The sequence below is a fragment of the Centroberyx affinis genome, unplaced genomic scaffold (genome assembly GCF_046629955.1).
Source record: "Centroberyx affinis isolate AG114_WGS23_722 - 3 ecotype Tasmania unplaced genomic scaffold, CSIRO-AGI_Caff_v1 ptg001046l_1, whole genome shotgun sequence".
Lineage (NCBI taxonomy): Eukaryota > Metazoa > Chordata > Actinopteri > Beryciformes > Berycidae > Centroberyx > Centroberyx affinis.
This window is the reverse complement of record NW_027279600.1, coordinates 123104-137836: the sequence shown is the minus strand read 5'-3', so window position 1 is coordinate 137836 and position 14733 is coordinate 123104. Positions and strand designations below refer to the sequence as shown.

The following is a 14733-nucleotide window of genomic DNA, read 5'->3' as shown; positions in this document are numbered from 1 at the left end:
TTTTTGTTTTTTTATTTTTTATTCCTATATGCCTTAGCTCAGTCTATATAAATTAATATTTACTACTGTCTCCTGTAGCCAGAAATGAGAGAGAGGTTTGTCCTCATTTGTCCAATTAATGCACAGCTCTATATAGAATCAAATAGAAAAAGGCGACTGTAACAATATCCAGGCTGATTTCATGAGGATCAGGGTACATTTTCTGCTTTGAAACTGTACGCACTACAGCACTTATGTAGAGCTGACTTGGATGTAAATTCTCCCATTCATTATGATTGGAGGAGCTCCAGGCTGTACATGGATAGGACATCACAAGTTATTTGTTTTCTAGCTTTAGGTGAAAGTTGTTCATATTCACAAATACTAATTGGACTGCCCTAGGCCCTTACAACACGTGAAGTGTCAAACAGGCTGCTGTTCTCCTTTAACTGCCAGCCAACTGGAATCGGCAGAGCCTGACATTCTCTATTTTGGAACATCTTGCATGTACATGTGATCACTGCCTCTGAAAAATTTGATTAATAAAAAGAAAATGTTGCAAACATTCATTGATAGCAGGCCATACAAACTGAGCAAGACATCATGTACTTTTGAGTTGTGAAGTGTTGCTTCTGGTACAATGTGTGTGGTTTTGTTCATGTAGACTAGTTTGCAAAACATTCAGATAAGACGATTTCATAATTGATTGAAAGCACATTGTCAGTTTTTAATCATCAGTACATCTTCATGCTATGTTAAATATGGAGTCCCTCACATTTTATTTCACAGTATGCTAATTCTCCAGTGCTTGCTGCATGATTTCCAGTGGTTCAATGAACATAACAGCATTTCAAGAGATGATCCTCAAGTTTACTGGTTGATGAAGCTGTTCACCTTCTGTTTTCAGATCACACCATATTTTGTCCCACAACTCCCTGGTGGTAAAAACAGAACAGAGCAGCAGTAAGAAAGATTCACCTTGTCACAGTTAAATCTCCCAGTCAAGAGTGGTATACATATGCAACATTATACGTACTGTTTAAAGGCCTTGCTTGCTTTCTCTCTATTCAGCACCATGTTGATGTTGTTTTCCAGATCCTTGAGAGACAAATACTGAGTAAAAACAGGAGCCACTATCAGCTACCACAAGGATCCATTATCTTTAATCCTTTATAGAAAATGATAAGATGGTAGGAAAAAGGTCAAACTCCCTTGCCTTGTTGATGGTCTTAAGGCGATCATTTGAAGCTATCAGTCTCATTATCTCAGTCTGGAAGCAAGTAGAAAAACAAATAGAAAATAAATCCCACTACCATGACCTTGTTTTGTGTTCAATCATGTTTCAGTCTTTAATTTTGTTCATCTCTGGAAAAAAGCTAATTCTGTCCAAAGCAGACCTGTCAACTCTTCCGTTTTTCCCGGGTTTCTCCCGTATTTTCACCCCCTGTCCCACTGTGCTCCCGTTTGTTTCCCCGTAAATCTCCTGTATTTCCCTTTTTTATTTTTACAGTTATACAGAATCCTAATTGGCTCAATCACGTTGTTTCGGTTAGATCCATAGACTATTTAACTTGGGAGACTATTTTTCCATTCCTGACCAGAAGTATGTTGGGAAATATCCATTTGTTGAACTAGTTAACCCAATCCTTTTTGCTCTGAGATTACAGCAGGGCAGGCAGTAAAGGCACCTGGTAATTAGATCTCTGGAACGGAGAGATGAAACCCCTTTCATAATGTAAAAATTATGGTCGGGTGGGGGTCCTGGAAAATCTCCCTTATTTTCAAAGCCCAACGTTGACAGGTATGGTCCAAAGTTATGTAAAATCAAGCTGTACTGTTGATAAGTATGGATAAGAAGACTGTTTATCTAGTAAAGTACCTTTGTGTCTCTGATGCGTCTCTGAGTGGCAGTGGTTGTGGCAACAGATACCATCTTCTCTTCAATCTCCTCCTCCAGCTGCTGGATCTCCTTCCACACGTTCCATACCTGAAGCCTCATGGACTGGACCCCGTCGCTGCTGACGAAGACTGTCCCATCGTCCTGCCACAGAGCTGGATCTGTCCAAACACACAGGAGCCGGGTGTGAATGCACTGTAGTGACTAGTGATGTATTTGTATATGTACACACATGGGCCCTTCAGGCACTTTAAGGGCACAGCTAACTCATTAGTGATGCTACCAGTCTCTTTTTTTATGCCTGTTTGCGTGACAAGGTAATTAATTCTTCAGCAGAGACAGCCAATATGTAAAGGTTGGCATGGGTTGCATCTTGACATGCTAGCAGCAATACAAAATAGATGCTTAGATGTGGTTTACCAATCATCAAACGTACCAGTGTGTGTCTATACTAAAGCTACTCTTTGTACCTCTGTCTTCTGAGCCTGGTGCACTCTGTAATTCCCTTCTGACTCTGAGGAAAAAAAAGAAAAATACATAATAAATAACCAATGCGAACAAACATGCTCAGATAAAAGGGACGGTGATATTTAATTTTTTTTATTTGATAGACTGTTGCAGTACCTGATGTTCTCCTCTAGAGCTCTCCTGGCCTCCTCCTCCAGTCTCAACACCTCTTTCTCAGCTTCCTCCAGCTCCTCTGCCCTTACAGTGCCATTGTCCAGCTCTTCATGTGGAGTGTTCAGTGACTTAACATAACCATTAACGCTTACAGTATTAATATTTGCCCTGTGTTCACAAGGCATCAATGCTGGTCATGATTCCCGCTGTTGTTTTGTGACTATTGCAAACCTATTTGAAGCACAGCGCTCTTCTGTGGAAATATTTGTGATGTCTAGCACTCTGAGCATTATAAACATGCTCTGCTTTCAGCTCTGTCAGGAATACACAACACCACATCCATAACCCCCTGAAAATACTGTGAAAAAGTTCCCATTTCCAGCAGTCCACCAGGAGTTCCTGATGGACATGTAGCCTAAAATTATCATGAAAATGAATGACAGGCACTGTAGTCTTACTGAAAATTAACCATTAAATGAATCATAATAATACAAATACAGAATAAATCAGTATTCAACACATTACAGACAATGTAGTTTACCATGTCCTGGACTGATGACTGGGAGGCCATGATGTAGTTGAGATACAAATCATAATCTGTCTAGAAGAAAGAAAGAAATATTTCAGTGTATGTATTTAATTGATATATTTTTTTTTTCTGTGTTACCCTGCAGATGAGGTGAAGATTAAACTGAATATGAAATTATTACAAATGTCAATATACTGCATATAAAGGCCTTTCATATGACTTGATTTTCACTAGTACTAGCCAACCTTTGGACCTTTGGCCACTGTATTTGTGGCTCCATAAAGGATAATCAGAGGCACATAGACCTTTGTTTTTTTAACAAACAGAAGCCTTATTTACAACAAGTTTGACCCTGCATGGTGATGTGAGCTTTATTCTCTACTCATTACAACTGGCACAAATACATGTCAAGACGTGATCACTTTTCATTTAATTTCATTTTCATTTCATTTAGGTGCAAAATGCACTAATACAATGCAAAGTTTCATAAAAGTACATCGAAAATATAAATAATGTTTTTATTGACAGTGGGCGCAAAGCTATTGCGTGCAAAAGAGTAACCGGTATGACCCTAAGCTGATTCTTATGAATGAGCAGTAATGGAGCCACTGCCCTCTGATGACCTGCTCCCTGATGCATCATGACCAGGTTACAGTAGATGTTCCACTTCCGTTTACTACACTAGGGACTTGCTCTCTCTTGGCTCTAATATGTCTGACAGCACATGCTAAAAATGTGCTTGTGGGTACAGAGGAAATGGAAAAACCTTAATTTCCCTCAGGATGCGTCCAAATACTGGTGAGCCTTCACATACATCATCAAAGACGTCACTGAACACCGCAAGGCGGTCTCTGCTAGGCCAGCGCTGTGCTGACAGCTTCTTCAGCTCCTGGGTATGACACACACACACACACACACACACACACACACACAGAGTAATAAATCACAGCTACACTGGCAAGTCAGCACGTGCGTGGGAGTCTGTGTGTGTCTATTCATGCACCTTCTGCAAACCATCTGATGAATGCTGGATATATTTGAAGCCTGAAAACTCAATGAAGTGCATTTACACATTCTATGTTTGTGTGATCTCCTTCAACAGCCATGTTGGACTGACCATTCTCACCTGTTGTAGTTTCTTCTCATGCATCTCAGCCACTTTCCTCCCAGCCAAACAGTTCCACTCCCAGAGACCCTGCTTGCCCACGACCTGTCTGCCAAACCGCTGCATCATCTTCAGCTGGTCCTTCTTAGTCAGGTCTACCTGCTGTGAACCGCTGAACCAGAGTTTCTGCTGCCCCTCCTCTTCAGATGAAGGTGGCTTTGTCTGGGCTAGAGTTCTTGGCTTAACCAGCAATGAGTTCGAGGTACTCAGCACCATCTTGGGTGGACTCGCTTCCTCTTTCCTGTCTGCCGGTGATGAGCTATCAGCGGCCTCTTCTCGTCTCGGCCCCCAGACTTTACACTCCTCTAAAGCAGCGGCAGCGGTGAACTCAGAGAGAGAGTCTTTCATTTCTTTCTTCTTTACGTTGGCTGGCGGTGCAGTCTGTCTCTGCTGGAGTGTCTCCTCACCGCTGTGAGACATCCTCCAGAAAGACTGCTTTGTGTTGTTGTGAGGCTGACTCTGGGTCAGGCTGTGGGGCCCCAGGTGCCCGGAGCAGTAGGTGAGGACGTCGGCCTTGTGGCCGGCCTCGGCGGCCAGCAGCAGTCTGTGGACGTCTCTCTGCATATCGCAGCAGCGAGGCTTGGGCTTACTGCTACTAGACATGGCTGTGAGGCACAAAGCATGTGGCATGTTACTGTAAAGCTGTTCTGCAATTACATAGCCTAGCCCATATAGACTTGTATGTTAGGGTCGACAGCAGAATTGTAAGTGTAGGCCTATGGTGGTCTATTAACCTAATCTAGACAAAAGTGAGACCAAATTTAGACGTGGATACTCAAAGCGTCAAAAGTCAAGATACCCCAGGCCTATATGGTTATAAAACACATAAATTAGGCCTGCAAATAAAGTTGAACGCAGTGATTCAACAAGAGGGTTGTGTCTTAAAAGCAGCAATTCGTGAAAACAAACCAATGCAATGTAACATGAAAACTTTGTAAACTCAAAATTCTTCCTGCTGTCCATGCCAAAGTTCCATTCAGGTTAACAACAAAAAAAGGCATTTAAATAAAAAGCTAGGAATTATTCATCTTTGGCAATAATAAACACTGATTAAATTATAAATTGAAGTATATGGTATTTATACAATTAATAATTAAACGTTTTTACGTGAACCTTTAACTAATCTGAATCCATTTTCAGCAGAAATTCAGCAGGAATGGCATTTCTAACAGTAGTGCGTTTCCGCCAATGCTTTTCGCATTATTACATTGCTAATAAGCATATCATAACCCATAGACCTATATTTATTGAATAATGACCTCACCCGTTTATGTGCAAGTTTGAGCGGAGTGCAGCGGAGGAAGAAGCATAAAAACTTTCGTGACCATGACAACATCTGGTTGTTAGGAGACCGAAAACGCGTAATACCTACGATGCATTCAAGTGGGAATGGGAATAACCGCGACCTTCGTCATTATAACCCGTAAAATCCCATGTATGAATCTTACTGTAGAGGTTGTTGCTCCTGATCAGCTTTTCACAATTAACACATTCCCTCGATACACCTGAGTTCGTGCTTTACAGCATACTACCAATCTTTAAAATCCAACGAATTTGTGTCCTGCTGTGGCATTTAAAAAATTATGATCACAAAATGACTTAATATGTGACGAAAATTATTTTCTTTATTTTATTTTAAATGAAGATATCATTCCCTACATTTGTTTATTTTCTATTATTTTATTTTTTAAGGGGGGATACAGATATACAAATGACAAATATTAAAAGTTCTAATGGCCTTTTTGTTATGAGAGCGAGAGAAATTAAATCAACAAAGACTCATTTCCTTCAAGAACACATACAATTCAGGTTTTCTGTTGGTAAATTTACATTTGTGAATATGGAATTTTGTTAAAATTAAATTTAAATTAATAAGAAAAGGGGCCTTTTCATCACTGATACAATACTCATTACGACCAAAGAGCACACCTACACTTGTTTATAGGCTAGGTGTTTCTTTGTTGGTGACGTCAGAATAATTAGGCTACCACCTGAGAGCTGAGGTGAATTGCATGTTCTAGTACTTTTTGCCACCTGAAAGTTGATGAAGTGTAGTTCCAAAGTGGCGTACTCGTATCTACCATCTTTCCCATTTTACGTGAATGCACCATCAACATAGACGCGTTGTGTTTTCGAAACTCCACGTTAGTACGTTGGTACTGAATTGTTACTGTTGAATAGGCCTACGCCAAAAGAGCGTTTTTTAACCTTAAGGCTATTAATATATTTATACCACTATCTCACTGATAATGTTTTGTCCCGGTGTTATGCCGTGCGTGTGCTGTGTTTTGCTTCCTTGTGTTTTGTTTTGTTGCATTCTTTGTTACTGAGATTGGTTGTTGATTAGTTAGATCTAGATAGGCTCTTTCTCTGTAAAAATCCTTTAATAATGAAGGGATATATAAATAAATGAACTTGACTTGACTAGGCTATATGTAGGCTGGCACATGCCTCTTCAGCAGCTTAGCATTAGTCAGCAGTGAGCATTTAAGGCCACATGAATGTTTTTATCCTCTCCATAATATCATGAGACATTTTGTTTCCTTCTCTTATCCAATCTGTGCAGAAAAATGTCTGTAGCTGCTATGGATGTAAAAACTGCCAAAATTCGGAGTTCTCAATTCCCAATGCCAAACTGCATTGAGACAGTTCACAGTGAAAAGATACAGTAAAGATGGGAGAGAGGTGATGTAACAAGCACGAACGGCTTGTTTTGAGCCCAATATGTTGCATTCACATGGTAGTTGCTTAAGCAACTGAGCCACCGGGACAGTCCAGAAGTTGCCCTTGTGGAGAATTTTGCCCCGCCCCTTTCAGAGTCTCTGCACGCCACTGCTCCTCATATTCATTCACTTCTTCCTGACAGTTTCCCTGTTCCCCTTACTGCAAAATGTCTCCTAAGACAACAGTGGGACTTACATAGTGAGAAAATGACAAAAAGGTAAGTTTTGTATTTGTAAGAATTAGGCTTAGAGGGTGGGTGCGGGCGATCAGCAGGTGGCAGCTCCAGTTTACTGGCCATCTGTGTCTCCATGGCTGCTGCCAAGGCCTGAAGTGGATCTGTCAATGATGGATTCCCTCAAAGCCAGGGGCGGACTTAGTTATTTTGGGGACATGGGCGAAGGCAAGCATGAGGCCCCCTGAATCAATCCATCCCGCTCCTGTATACATTACCTTCAAGTTGGGGCTGAGTTCACTGACAAGAACACTGGAGCTGATCTCTCCTGACCGAGAATGATATTCACATGGTGTCAGCTTGTTTTGAAGCTGTTTCAATCGTATTAAATAGCAAACCTAAACTGTAAGGAATAAGTCATTACTACACATATTCAACAGGACCACCAATCACTGCATAACTAACATGGGAGTCTGCTCACAACTTGACTGGCTGGCTAGCCTGTTACTTATGAGGAAACTTTCAAATTCAGACATATATGGAGCAGGGATCTCTGAGCAGATGAGCCGATTGCCTTCATCTGCTTAGTGCTGCATTTGCTGTGTGACCACAGGTTAGTCCATGAAAGATGGGCATGGATTAAAAGCAAAAGTGGACAGCTCATAAAGGGGTTAACCTACCTAGATGACTTGTTTTCAGACAGTGAAAAAGGGACAAAATGTGTGATCAGCATAATGCAAAAGGAAAAAAAAAAATTTCATCAGGAATTGATAGAAATTACATAAGTATAATGTAGGCTAATAAAATGTGGCCAAAATAATATTGGCTTTAAATGATATCACAAATGTTTTATATAAATCTCAGAAACTATTTTGAGTGCACAGTATATGCAGTACTACATACTGTACTCATTGAGTATGTAGTTTGCAGTTTTCCCATTTGGAACACACTTACAGTTGAGTTCAACATGGAAGTGAAGGGTTTCTCACCATTGGCACTAATTATAAGGAACCTGATTTCCATCACCTTGACCTCAGTCTGTAATCACTCATTTTGCGTTTTGATGAAATGTATAACAAAGTGTTGACATTGATATATCTTTCTATTTCTGCTGTCAGACAACTGTAGGATGATAATAAAACTGACTTGATTCAGGGTCACAACATGCTGACAGGCCAGGAGTACAACACTGTAACACTGTAGTCAACTGAGCAGCTGTTGAGACCAAAATATCATGCATTAATAATTTGAAAGGGTGAAAGAGGAAACGTGAATAAATAAGTAATAATTCCAACATTGTTAGCCATGAAATGAAGAATGATCAAGCACAGTGACGTATATTTCAGGTATTTAATAAAAGTCATTAGGGCTACTGCTCTTACATTTACAGTTGAGACATTCCTCAGTTATTTTCGGTAACAGTAACATGTCTAGACCGTTTTGTTTATCTTAATGTTCACTTTGTACAAAACAAAAAGGCCAACATTTTTTTTCTTTGTATAAAAAATATAAGTTAATTTAAATTTAACTCTAATTAAGAAAATAACAATAGTAATAAGAGCAATAATAATAATCATCAATAATAATAATGATAAAGATCATAAGCTAAACATAGTGCAGACAATGGGATATAAATGGTGCTGAAAAGTAGAAGGGACAGTGCAGTGTTATGGACTTCTCCATGTTTTAAGGTGGGGTTGGGAGTGGGGAAAAAAGACAGTCAAAAGCTCTCGCTCTCTCCCTCACACACACACACACACACACACACACACACACACACACACACACACACACACACAGACGCATACACACAGCCAGAAAGTGCGTGACTGCCATTCAGTTTAGCACCATGAGAGCAAACATCTTAGTCTGTACAAACTAAATTCTAGGATGTACACATTAAACACCTATTACCGTATATGCAAAATCATATATAAACTTCAGTTTAGGTGCATGCTATTGTTGCTCTTGGTTGAAGGTTACTGGAAGCAATTCTGAAAAGTAAGACAGAGCACATCATGGAAACTGATGGCGTACTAACCCACATGCCACCACCGAGGATCTGCAATCATCAAAACATTCATCAAAAATGTACATTCACACCTTTGGGGCCACAGTACCAGTCTTTAGACAAATGATCTTAGCAGTAACTTCAGTCTTGGAGGGACAATGTCCACTGGAATGACAATTTCAGACAAACATTTTGTCTTCTGGAAGATCTTGGAAACTCGTCTGAAAGTTAAAATGTACCACTTTACATCTGAATGTGAGCGTAATGGAGGATAATGTATTTCCCTACAGAGGTTAAGGAAAATGGGTAGGGGACTTTTGGTTCACACCTGCAAATAAGTCAACTTACACTCTTGAGTTGCAATCCCAGAGATAGACATGTGATGTACTTTAGTTTAGCGGGGAGTCGTGAGACGTTGAGGGAAAATATGAAGCAGACAATTGTTTCTACTTGGCCTGAAGGACAGTCTGTTCCCTAGCTTTGAAGAAGGACACTGAGGGCACGGCTTCCTAAACGATGTGTGTAAATTCACTGATCAGAGGACCCTTTATGTCGAGCAGCTGTGATGGGCATCAGTAGTGAAATGGAAAAATTAAACTTCAATGTCTTTAATGCTATGAACCTGAACGTCAGTCTATGTCAAATGGAGACACTGATTCTTATGTAGAAAACACCCCAGACAGTATAGACTACCTACTCCAATCTTCTCCTTTTATTTCACTGATACCTCAAGAATTGATCACATGTTGTAAATTAGGGTGCTGATTGATCATTGCATAATGTTTGATTAAAAATTGTCAAAATTACTGTAAAAAAATGTGTTATGTCATTGCAAACAAACTATCCTTTATGTTTTTCCCCACTTGGACACTGAACGACACTGAAAAGGGTTCAGTTATTTAAGCTTGTAAAAATGATTGCTGATGATTGGTAAACGAGGCACAGTTTCTCCCAAATCTTTGTTTAAAGTAACTGGTGGTGTGAGAGAGGGTATGACAGTGGGAACATTATTCCACAGTATGCATTCTAGGCATATAAATGAGCGCTATTGATGCTATTTGTGTGCCCTGCTCTTTTTTATCTTGTGAACTCAGCGCTTGTCCTAAAAACAGACCGCTAGCCCAAGGTCAGATCCTGTTAATCAGACGCTCAGAAGCTGATGTATGCAGCAGGTTCCCCAGCGCCAGGGGCCGGCGGCAGAGTTGCGGGGCGACTTCTGCATGGAACATTGTGACTCTCGTGTGACTCTGCTAAGTGTTGACATTATCTAACTCCTCCTGTCACAGTTCATCTATGTTTTGTACAATATGCTGCGGGGGATTTCTGCAATCTCCGCGTAGAATAGGCTGTATGTCTTTATTCAAGTACTGCAAAGGATTTTTGCTCAAAAGTAATAGAAAACATTCTGGCGACCACCTTCTTAATAAGATGGCTCTGCAACATGCATCTGCTCTGAACATTCCTTCTGTCTCTGTGAATACCGTTCTGAAGTAGTCTGCGTACGATAAATCTACCACAGAAGGCAAACAGTACCGTTTCAAAAAGCCTGAACCCACAACAAGATTTCACATATCCTAGCCTGTGGAAGGTTCAGAGAGTAAGGCCTCTGCAAATACAAGACCATAAAAGAAACCAGCTGAAGTCAAATAAAAAATAATAAAATAACATAAAACAGCCAAATAAAACAACCAAAAACTGCACAAGTCCATTCTACCAAATGAATTCCCAAGCTGAGTGGACGTAGGGCGATGGGCTGAAGTCCCTCCCCATCGGCTGTCTGTGAGTCTCTGGGACCGGTGAAACCGTCAGTGTTGACACCTCCGTCACCCAATGAGGTAACTGTGTGTTTTCAAAGTAAGTCACCTTTTCTACTCATAAGCTGTTCCCTTTCCTGCGGACACAGGACATGGGCTCCTCCCCTAGAAAGTCCCGGGTCCGTGGCAGGATTCGGGCTGTGTTCCTTTGGTGGGCCGGCGACCCTTTGCTAGTTAGTTGTCCACCTTGACGGGGCCCGAGTCGCTCGGCCGGCTGGGCTCCACAGGCTCCGAGGGTCTCAGTGCTGTGTCCTCCGCCTCGCCCCGCACGATCTTCTCCCACTGGGACAGGTTCTCCCTGTAAACGCACCTCCGTCAGATACAGGCAACATGTGTGGCTGTGTGTGTGTGGCGGGTTTAGAATAAGGGCTTTGCTGCTAACTTTGACATTTTATTTCTTAACATTAATAAAAGGATAAAATCAGGTCAAGACACTTTTAACGTCATCAGTGATGCGGCAAAACAACTGCCAACAATTGAAGGGCTTCATTTCAAAATGATAAATATCCATTTTTTTCTGCTACCTGAAATTCTTCAGGCAATATTTGGAAAACATAAATGATTCTGTTCTCAAAAAAACATTTTATTAGCAAATGTCTTACGATGACATTTGTCCACTAATCCATAATGTGCTTTAACTCTCATACCAGCAATAAATATGGAAGAGGTTTTTGTTTTTCTCAAAATGGATATCACATTTTTCTAATTTTTAGACTTAGCTACTGCTGGATATTTTTGGTTTTCTTATGCTGAATGAATGCTGATAAATCTTCTACTGTACATATGCTACATACAAGTGTGGCTGTTAGCTAGCTAGCACACAACACTAACACTTTGCTACCACAAGGGTGTGCCTCTGATGCTAAAAAAGTTATGGAAATAATGTTGTAAGAGCCAACCACAAGTTTAAAAGGTGCAGCTTAACTTATGAGGTGACTTTTGTCCCATTTAGCTGCACCTCCAGCAATGATGTCAAGCCCATAATAATATTAGAAAAGGTCCAGAGTGGAAAAGGAACAAAATAGTTGAGAAGAGAACTAGATTAAACTTAACACTGACAGCAATACAAAAAAAACCGTTAAATTATTAAAATCTAACACATTTTACTAAACATTTGATCAAAAGACAAACAACTAACAAATTCTCAAAAACAGCTGCTAAAATCAATCCACTCTGGTCAAAGACTAGTCACCAGAGTCAGAGAGCAACCGTTTCACTCATTAGTAACTGTAGCAGCAGTTCCATCAATCCTTCTGAGTTGTTGTCGTCAAGGTAACCTCTTCCCTCTGTGCCATAATCGAGCCTGACATAAGGGCGTAAAAAGTGCTGCCCTTTCCTGCCATTCCATTCAGTTAGCTGGCCTGATGCAGTTTACACGTCTGTGGCTGATCCCACAACAAGCCGGGCTCCGGACGGTCTAGGCCCGCTGCCCACCAGAGCGGTGCAGAGCCCTGCTGCTGACGCAGAGGCCGCCTTTCACATTGCACTGCTCACTTTGTTTGCATTCCCTGCAGATCAAGGTCACAAAGGCTTAAAGCGCACCAGGTTGCCCAGGAAGGGAAGCTAATGTGCAATGTGAGCCTGATAAACAACCCAGCTACACACAGCGCAGAAATTGATATATACACACACATACATATACAGTATATACTGCATATATATAGACAAATTGTATATACACACACATACATATACAGTATATACTGCATATATATAGACAAATTGTATATACACACACATACATATACAGTATATACTGCATATATATAGACAAATTGTGCTCAATATCCACACCCACACACATGAAAGGACGCATGTGAATGCAAAGGCACAGACACAGGCATAAGCACACACACACACACACACACACACACACACACACACACACACACACAAAGGCACCCCATGATGCATGCAACTTGCTGCATTTTTCCAACTAAAAGAAAATACTTTAACGTTCTATGTATGTTCTATCTATATTTTGTGGGATTGGTCATTTTTTAAATTTCATTTTAAATTGCAATTGATTTCAAAAATCTTAACCACAACAATTATTTCATTTAGACATAGTGACCATTTACTTGTCATATGTATTGTAAAGTCTTTAACTGAATTCATTACTTTTTCAAAAGGTTATAGCATGATCTTAAAAAGCTAATTTGTTTGATACAATATCAGTTCAACATCAGTTTTGTTTCCTTTTCCAACGGAGCATTTGGAATGTGCTTTTATGCGCGCACTCCTTATCACCTCTAATCACACTGGTCCGCCCCATGCTGCTGGGTGAGCAAGTCCTGCTCACTAATCGGTTGTTGCACTTCAAGCTGTTGTCAATGCACTTATTGACTGCGCCAGACGTGAAATCAGCATGACAATATTATGTGAAGGCACTAAGCTTTTTGTGCGTTGCCTATCCGTTCCTAATCCAAATGATTATCTTATCTCACTGAAATAATTACAACACCTACAATTATTCATCCCTGTGATTCTGTGGAGAGGGAGAAGCATTAACAACACACAACCCAACAAAATATGCACAAAGGAACGAAACATAGGATGACAAGACTTGCTGTACTGTGGCTCACGATTCCTACTTAGAAAAAAGATTTATGTTTACTACCAAATCAATGGATGACATTGATAAAGATGAAGTGGATCAATGAATGTAAAAATAGATCCAAAAATATATTGTCTCCTGCCCTTTCACTACTTTCTCTGTAGATTTAATTAAAAACAATTAAATTTGATAACATTTTGGTTTTGAAATAATTAATAACAAAGGCATGCAACTTCATGTAGACAGACAGAAACTCTTACGTTTGTGCATTATACCCGTTAAAATCCCTACACTGCATGGATAATTAAAGAATTAATAGAGGCGCTTGTCGCTAAGCCCAACACTCCCAGTGCTCAGCAAGAATGACCTGTGGCAAATGTACAACTTTATCAAGCTGGCTCACACACACACACACACACACACACACACACACACACACACACACAAGGATGAGACTTGGCCTCATACTCTGTGAACGTACTTGCAGGCTTTTAGAAGAGGGCTGGATGGAGGGAAAAGCTCTGATAGTGTTGTATAACATGGAATAGCAACAGCATTGTAGAATCCCACCTTGAAAAAACAAACACAAATAATCAAGTCATTTTTTGTTATTATGAAATACTTTCAGAGACAGTTTGATGAAATGATAAATGAGTCTATAAAATCTCTACACACTCATGAACAATCACAATTGCACATCTCATGATTTCAATTCTCTCCGGTTTCTGAGATGTCCTGATAATAACTTATTCATGGATAAGGACTATCAAGAGGTTTACTCCCCAAGGCCATAAAGAACAGCTGTGTCCCTGTGCAGTGTGTGGGTGTGTGATGTGTGGGTGTGTTAGTGGTCTTTGGTGCTACCCATTCCTCAGAAAATATGGACCTGACCCAGATTTTGTTGTAACCCTAGTCCAAAAAATGTAGAAACTCCTTTAGATACAGAACTGTTTGGTTTTAACAGGTGCACGAAATTCATTATAGAGTTGACGTTGCAAGTAGTTTCCACTGTGTTAATGCAGCTCAGCTGCTGCGTGTGACCCATCTCCACTGGACCTGGGTCAAATACTATTTGCAAATAGTTCTTGTCGTTTATTTTAATCTACTTAGCATACAGGATGGATGGGGTTTGCTACAAAGGACAACACAAGGAGTACCAGAATGTATTCCAGACATTTTTTTCAAATAGAATTTATTTTACTTTTCTGTAATTGACAACTTACATGACACACTTATCTGATTGTCCTCATGGAGTAAACCCCAC

General features: G+C 40.3%; 2 protein-coding genes across 2 annotated transcripts in view; both read right to left on the bottom strand.

Moving 5' to 3' along the window:
* Positions 1-1005: 1005 nt before the first annotated feature.
* Positions 1006-4794, bottom strand: LOC139647086 (uncharacterized protein C6orf118-like). The gene is made up of 8 exons (XM_071522926.1): positions 4153-4794; positions 3793-3915; positions 3039-3098; positions 2501-2625; positions 2347-2390; positions 1859-2037; positions 1196-1249; positions 1006-1077 (listed from the first exon to the last, which is right to left on the bottom strand). The coding sequence occupies exons 1-8, from the start codon at positions 4792-4794 to the stop codon at positions 1006-1008; spliced, it is 1299 nt and encodes a 432-aa protein (XP_071379027.1).
* Positions 4795-8438: 3644 nt separating this feature from the next.
* Positions 8439-14733, bottom strand: part of pde10a (phosphodiesterase 10A) — a 36748-nt gene continuing 30453 nt past the window's right edge. Inside the window, exons 21-22 of the mRNA XM_071522936.1 lie at positions 13951-14039; positions 8439-11210 (exon numbers count right to left, since the gene is read on the bottom strand). Of these exons, the coding sequence (XP_071379037.1) occupies positions 11087-11210; positions 13951-14039 (213 nt within the window). The 3' untranslated portion in view covers positions 8439-11086. The remainder of the gene's footprint in view (positions 11211-13950; positions 14040-14733) is intronic.

Excerpts from the sequence above, each read along its gene's own strand:
- LOC139647086 (XM_071522926.1), bottom strand. The coding sequence starts at position 4,794 with ATGTCTAGTAGCAGTAAGCCCAAGCCTCGCTGCTGCGATATGCAGAGA. Across the intron at positions 2,391-2,500 it reads GCTCTAGAGGAGAACATCAG|AGTCAGAAGGGAATTACAGA; the intron begins GTACTGCAACAG and ends TTTTTTCCTCAG. Across the intron at positions 1,250-1,858 it reads GACGCATCAGAGACACAAAG|ACTGAGATAATGAGACTGAT; the intron begins GTACTTTACTAG and ends ACTTGCTTCCAG.